The sequence below is a fragment of the Ipomoea nil genome, unplaced genomic scaffold (genome assembly GCF_001879475.1).
Source record: "Ipomoea nil cultivar Tokyo-kokei standard unplaced genomic scaffold, Asagao_1.1 scaffold3172, whole genome shotgun sequence".
In the NCBI taxonomy this organism is placed as follows: Eukaryota; Viridiplantae; Streptophyta; class Magnoliopsida; order Solanales; family Convolvulaceae; genus Ipomoea; species Ipomoea nil.
In genome coordinates, this window is record NW_017619600.1 from 1,153,371 (window position 1) to 1,161,431 (window position 8,061).

General features: G+C 33.4%; 1 protein-coding gene and 1 long non-coding RNA gene across 2 annotated transcripts; one reads left to right on the forward strand and one right to left on the reverse strand.

Moving 5' to 3' along the window:
• Positions 1-2,511: 2,511 nt before the first annotated feature.
• On the reverse strand, positions 2,512-3,372 carry LOC109168062 (ATP-dependent DNA helicase PIF1-like). Its single transcript, XM_019317117.1, has one exon. The coding sequence runs from the start codon at positions 3,370-3,372 to the stop codon at positions 2,512-2,514; it is 861 nt and encodes a 286-aa protein (XP_019172662.1).
• A 3,042-nt stretch (positions 3,373-6,414) lies between these two features.
• LOC109168042 lies at positions 6,415-8,061 on the forward strand. Its single transcript, XR_002051961.1, has 3 exons — positions 6,415-6,532; positions 6,920-7,027; positions 7,907-8,061. It is a non-coding gene; the product is annotated as an uncharacterized LOC109168042 (long non-coding RNA).

The window sequence follows — 8,061 nt, forward strand, 5'->3', positions numbered from 1 at the left end:
GCTGACCCCTGGGTGCCGAGCCCATGTTGGTCGACCCCAGAGTAGCCGACCCCAAGGTGGTCGAGGACCCCGGGATGGTAGCTGAGGACCCCCGTGGTAGTAGCCGAGGACCCTGTGGTAGTAGCCGAGGACCCTGGGGGGGCAGACCCCTCCATAGTCCGTCCGGCCGCGTGCGTAGTCAAGTCGGGTCCCGGGTTTGATTAGCTTCATAATACGTCGCCCGGATCCGTTCCGTAATTATTCCATCACACATGATGTGTTCTCACGTTCTCACCTAAGCAATATATATATATATATATATATATATATATATATATATATATATATATATATATATATATACTAGTATTTCTTATGCGCGATGCGAAAAAATTAGGTGCCCAATATTATTATTTTATATTATGATTTTTTATATAAATTATTATAAATAATGATAATAATAATAATAGTAGTAATAATAATAATAATAATAATAATAATAATAATAATAATAATAATAATAATAATAATAATAATAATAATAATAATAATAATAATAATAATGATGATGTAATAGAGTCAATAGCATTCAAAAAAAAATGTAAACTTATACATTTGATATTTATATTGTATAAAATAACTCCAATATTGTATAAAATAACTCCAAATTATAATGTATAAATATTATTATTATTGAAGAAGATAAGAAAATATATATATGGTGGTTGCATGTGCCTAGTAACAATAGTGGAAAAAATAACGGAAGTTATAACGGTAGGGTATATTTTTCCACAATATTATAAAGTACAACCTTTATAGCATAATGTGTAAAAAAAATTTAACGGAAAAAACGAACATAAATGAAGGGTATAACCTTCATTCACACTTATTATGTTTTTAGATATATATATATAATACATATATATATATATATATATATATATATATATATATATATATATAATTTCCTTAGTATCAATAAATAATTAACTAGCATTTTTTTTTGTAAGTTATTCAAAATTTCAAAGTTGAATGTTTCTTTTTATTTTTTCACGACAAATATATTGTTCATTACATTAACATTGATTATTATTGTAGTCTTTCTTTAAAAACCCACTCTAGTAAATTTCATCATGTTTATCAAATGACTTAACAAATTCATTAAAATCTTATTATAAAAGATCGAGCCGCAATTTTGAGGGCCGCTCAATATCTTACCCTTAGGGCTAGCTTTGTGAAGAAGATAAATTGCGAGATGTATATCAATGAGACGAATACACTAATACTCGCAATATATCTAACTCCAAATCGTGTTACTAACAACAATCATACTAGGATTTACCTTTCTCTAATGCTATTGTAAATTTTATGTAGTGTTGATTGAATTAGGAAAGGTATAATAGATCATGTTCAGATTATGTATATACACCATGATCTATTGCAGTTAGTTTAGTATTTTTAACATTAAAGTTATTTTTCGTAAGAATTAATGATTGTGGAAATTTACATGTAAGAATAAGGGGGGTGTATTCAATCAAGACTTTTAAAGAGTTTCAAAGACTCTTAAAGTGATGGATTTTAAAAGACTTTTGTAGAGATTTTGTAGACTTCCATAGAATCTTTTAAATTTTCATCAACTTTGTAAGAGTCTTTAAAAATCCATAGGACAAACATTTATAGATTTTTAAAAACTTTTTCATATTAAAAAGTCTACAAAAGTCATTAAAACTCTAAATTGAATACACACTTACAAACATTTCATAACTTTTATTAATACATTATTTATGAACATACAATAACATAAAATTATGTTAATTATATAAAACAAATTTGTAAAAATTTGAGTATATTAATTCTATTGATTGCAACAAAAATTTATAGAAGATTTCTGATGGAAACAACAACAAGATTTCAGCATATTAAAAATCTGCTGCAAACAGCAGCAGTATAAGCAGATTAAAATCTGCTGCGAACAGCAAGCTTGCTGTTCACAGCATGTTCGCTGCTGCGAACAGCAAGCTTGTTGTTTATAGCAGCAAATTAAAACAAAATTGCATAAATAAAAAAAATTATAAAGTATAGTTTTACGAAAAGTTTGAAACGTACCGTAAATTTTGGTAGAAATTGATGAAAAATTCATCTGGTTGAGATAGAGATAAAAGTCTATAGAGAAAATTGAAAAGTTTGGGGTTGGAGGGTCGGATTTCATCTATTTATATTAATGAAGAAAAAGTCCACGGAAATCCTATTCTGATAGAGTCTATGAAAGTTGATAAATATTTGAATACCAGTAGACTTTTACAGACTCTATAAAAGTCTGAAACGAATACCAGTATACTTTTAAAGACTTTTGAAAAGTCTGAATCGAATACCGGTAGACTTTTAAAGAGTCTTTAAAAGTCTAAATTGAATACCCCCAAACTTCGAAAGTTAATAAAAGTCTTTAAAATTCTTTAAAAGTCTGGATTGAATACACCCCTATAAGAGAATATGTATTACTAAAAGGAGAAGTTGGTTAAAATTGAATTGAAATTACAAATTGTTGAACACTTCATGATAAACAACATTTGTAGTTGAAGTACAACTCATATCACCTTCATTGCCAATCAAGATCTTTAAACCGTTCGGGTTGCTAACTCTTGAAGTAGCAACATACAATTGACCATGTACAAAAAAATGTTTCTTCAGCAGCAGTCCTACGTGAGATAGCGTCTGTCCTTGGCTTTTATTAATGGTCATTGCATATGACAGCATAAGCGGGAATTGCCTTCTTTGGAATTTGAAAGGCAATCTTATATCAGTCGGAGTCATTGACATCCTTGGTATCAACACCCTAGTCCCGCGGTTGTTACTAGAAACTATCTTTGCTTCTATAACATGCTTCGATAATTTGGTAATGACCAGCCTAGTACCATTGCATAACCCCATTGAGTGATCGATATTCCGCAATAACATTACAGGGGAACGCACCTTAAGTGCTAGAGCATGGTTGGGGATACCAGATGCTCGCAACCAATTTAGAAACCCTGGAGTATGCAAATCTGCAAGGATACTGTCACTTGAGTTAGACTTACAAACTGTGTTGCAACTGAAGTATGTCTTGCTCTCAGCTACATGCAAATGACTCAGATACTCGTTGATGGAGTTAACCACATCAAGAGTTAGGGCCAATATTGCGCGACATTCTAGATACTTATGATCGCATCCACCATTTTTGAACATGAGAAATGTACTATTTACAATTGTGGTTATGTGGTCATGTAGAGGGCAACAACATATCTGGTGGGATGTTAACATTCGCATAACCATCATTTGGTCCACCCATTGTTCCATCTCCGATGGGTGCAATCCATTTTGCAAAATCTCCAGTTGTAGATCAACACCAGGCTCCATCCTGTTCAATATTGGATTCTTTGTTAATCTAAGAACTTTACATGTATCCCAAAGATAAGAAGAATTTATAGTTGCTCCTACAATGTCTTGTCTAGTACCTTTAGGTATTACAAGCAAGATTTGTCTAAAGTCAGCCCTAAAGACAATAGTCTTACCACCAAAAGTTTTATCATCACTCAATGGATCATGGAATCACATCAAATCCCTCGGTGTTCTATCTAAGGCCTCAAAGCAGTGCTTGTGCATCATCGGTTCATCATCCCAAATTATTACATTGTTTGAACAATTAATTCTGCAAGGTGACTACCTTGACTAATATTACATGTTGAATCTTCATTCAAAGATATTGGTATTGTAAATCTAGAGTGTGCAGTTCTGCCTCCAGGCAGAAGTAATGACGCTATGCTAGTTGAAGCAACATTGATAATTATATCACCTTTAGAACGCAATTTTGCAGGGAACGCCCTCCAAAGAAATGTCTTCCCGGTACCCCTGTAGCCATATACAAAGATCAAACCACCATTATTCAACGTTACATCGCCCAAGATTGTTTCATATACTTCCCTTTATTCATCAGTCAATTGCTTTTTCATACTTTGACTCTCTACATGTAGAGCTGCACGATCATAAGCTAATTCCTCAAACAATAGCCTATTATCAACCAAACATGTATCATCAAAGTTGGGTAAAGGTATATTGGGAAACTCTGTCAACGACTTGTTGTACAACTGCAACAGTTTCTCCAACTCAACCAAGCCAAAATTCTTCTTTGCATCATCTGTTAGTATCAAATCTACCGTGCACAAAAGAAGGGAATTATAACTGGATCGTTAGGTTAATTATTAAACATAACTGTTACATGAAGCTAAAAAATGTAACAGTAAGGTGAGAACAAACCCTCGTTCTATAACACTCCGTCTACTAAACTGTGCATCCTTTGAAAGATGTTGCAACACTGCATTCCAAATGATCTCAGGCCTATTGAGTAGATTCGATGTCAACAATATGACAAATAATTTCCTCAGAGCTGGACTAGTTGACTAGGGATGCCAATCGGGCCAGGCCACTCGGTTTCGGGCTAGCCCTGTCGGTTGTCGGGCTAATCGGTTATTTTATTATTTTATTTTCGGGTCCGGTTTGACCCTAACCCTAAACTTCGGGTTGTCGGGATTATTGGGCTGGTTGAACCATTTGAACTAAAATTAGAAACTGAAAGTGAGTACCCATATTTAGAGTAGGGATGGCAACGGGGCGGGGCGAGAAGTATACTCCCCGTCCCCTTCCCCGGTGGGAATTTGAAAATAGTCCGCATCCCTGTCCCCGATTAATTTTTAGTCAAACTAATAAATTAGTATATGTGTGTGTGTGTGTGTGTGTGTGTGTGTGTGTGTGTGTGTGTGTGTGTATAAAATAGCATTTTCTACACGTAATGCGTGAAAGTTCATGCCAAATATTAAAACATTGATAAATACAAATAATTAAAAATTATTAAAAATTATAATTCAAATTATATATACACAAATAATATATGTATTTTGTACACACACATATAATTTATCATTCATAGAAATTAAATTAAAGTATAATCAAGTATTAAATTAATTATATAATGATTTTAATAAAATGATAATTAAAAAATAGGAAAAAGATAGGATAGATATACGTGTATGGTGATAATGATGTGTTATAAATATTAGGATTAAAAAGTAACGGTGTTATAACGGTGTAAGGGTAATTTTCTCTAATAACATTGTAATGTACAACATTTAAAGTACAATGTACACATTTATTAGCATACAAAAAGAGGGACATAAATCAAGGATATAACCTTGATTGAGACTTTTTTTAGATATATTTATTCATTTATATATTTATATATTTATTTTTAATTATAATAATTATTCCATGTATGTTAGGTTTCACATCCACTAGTAGAAAATGGACCAAAAAAATACTACAATACACGTCTTTAATTACAATTAAAGACTTCTAAAGTAAGGGAAGTAACGCGCAGTGGAATTTAAGTAAATATTTAAAAGACTTTACGTGTCTTTACTAAATTAGTAAAGACGCGAAAATTTAATGCGGAGACAGTGCGCGTCATTATCGTCAAGGTAAAGACTCGTATTTCTTTTATTTCATACATATTAAAAAAACCATATAAATATCTTTTACTCCACAAAACCCTAAGTTTCCTCTTTCTCTATCTCTCCCTCTTGCCGTCGCACTACACTTCTCCCTTCCGCACCTCAGTCTCTTCCACCTGCCCCGCCTCCACCGCTCAGTGCACTAAACTTCTCTCTGTCTTCGTCTTGCTCTCCTCAGTGGCTCCCTTCCGGGCCTCAGCGTATAAGTCATCCCCAAGACGGAGTGCGTCAAAGAGTAGGCCGTGGCCGTGGCCGTTCTCCGCTGGGATATCATTCAACGGCATCTTCAGATTCAGATCTATAACCGTGAAAGGCGATGGCGGCTTCAGATTCGACCAACACATCGCGTGTTCTACATCCAGCAGTGGATGTGGCGGCAGTGACCACTTCAAATCGCATCTCTCCCTTCTGATCCAGCCTTCAATCTCCATTTACTGAAACGAAGACAACTATTACGATCTCGTTGGGTGATTTTCTATTACGATCCTTTCTCTACTCTACATTGCAGTGAATCAATTTTATTTCTCTGTTCTGGATGTTTCGAAGTTACCAAGACTGGATTTTTTGAGTTCTGTTTCCTAAACTGTGAGTGTGCGGCTGATAGCATTTTTGCGTTTTGATTTGCAGTAAAACTCTATTGAAGCCGACAATACTTTGGATAAAGATATTGAGAAACCGTAGAGAGATTCAGCTGGAGCAGATGCTCAAAGAAATTGCCAAGCTTCTCGAAACTGGTCAGGAAGCCACTGCTCGGATTCAGGTATAAAGCACTCTTTCTATGCTAATATTCAATCCCAGTGCTCATACAACTATTTTCATTTTATATGCAATTCATCTAATCCTACCTACCATTTGGAGATTTAAATGATTATTAAGTATTAACAAAGGGGTTTGCTGTTACTATATCATGTGGAACATATTATAAGAGAGGAGAAAATGATGGCTGCCCAGGAGATAATTCAGCTATTTTTTGAGCTCATAAGTGTTCATCTTCCAATAATTGAGGCACAAAGGTATACATATTTGGTTTTCTGATGAGGGAATATTGGATTCTTTAATCCTTCTTTTTTAAGTATCACACACACACACACACTTGATTATTGTGACTCTTCAGCATACAGGTTTATCATAGTACTAGTGTATTTCTCCATTTCAGAATAACATGTAATCTGTAATGAACAAAGAACAAGTTTAGTGTATGCATGCACAACAATTATTAATGTTTGAATGTACTTGAACTATTAGAGGATTACTGTAAAATTCCTTCAGCATCTAAGGTGTTTCATTGAGTTGTTTTGAGTGCCATAGGATATGTTTATGAACAATTCCCTTTTATATCACATTCACATGATCAAGTTTGCCTGACATACTTGATTTCCTTGATATGATATGCTTTATAGGGCTAGTTGTGGCATTACTTGGAAAAGAAACTACTGCTGGTGATTTTCTGGTTGAAGATGTTCTAGAGGCTGGCCTAGCACAACAAATAGAGCAACCACTTCAATCAGGTGAGATTGCATAACTTGAATGTTTTCTTAATCTTCTGGCATTTTATTCAGTGTATGTGCTTGCTTGTTTTCTGGTGCTCTGCCATTCTTTGGACCGAATTTGAACCTTTGTTTGCATGCAGCCCTGCAAATTAATTTAGTGTCCAGATGAGGTAATATGAATCAAAGTTTTCTTTTTAGTATTTAATCATGAAGAACTGATTTAGTGTATGAGCTTGAGTAGGTGATTTCATCATATATAAATTAATGGAAGTTGGAGTACTACAACTCTTATACTAAACAAACATTAGAATTAGTATGTAAGCATTCAAGTTAAAACTTATTTATTGGATGAACAGGTGAAGACAAGTATGTGGTATTCATCTCTGGTTTGAGACTTTGAGTGTTGGGAGCGGCACCTCCAATCCTCTACAATTTCAGCTTTTAATTGATCATATAACTAGACATCTAGGAGATGAGATCGAAGGTTTTGTTTCATTTTCTTCTATCACATATTTTGCATGTTACTATCTGATTGTAAGTTAAATAAATTTCTCTTATTTGTAAACGGTCTTCTTATTTTATTTTATTTTGTGAGAATACAGTGTTCAATTTCAATTCATCAGACACATCTTCTTTTTGTCTCTTAAGTTGATGTTTGTCTATGAAATAGTCTAAATGATACAGTTAAAAAATATTATGTTGTAACTCTGGATATAAATATGTGCCTAGAATGGGCTCTACTCATTGTTATGGTAAATCCAGTATTAATTTTATAATTGAAAGAGTTGCACTGTCTTTTAAAAATTGATAGTATATATACTCATTGTTATGGTAGTTGCATTATAATATTTTATAGTTTATATACTCATGTTCTTTTAATTATCCAAAATTTTGTAGGTATATCATGACACAAATGTGTATTCTAAGGATGGAATATATGAGATAAGGAGGGTATGGATAGACTATTTTGTAAATAAGTGCATATAAATGTTTATTATGTGATTTAGATGGAATTACATTATATATATAATGATAGATTAATGTTAGGGTTA

Coding starts and splice junctions, on each gene's coding strand:
- LOC109168062 (XM_019317117.1), bottom strand. CDS start 3,372: ATGGAGCCTGGTGTTGATCTACAACTGGAGATTTTGCAAAATGGATTG.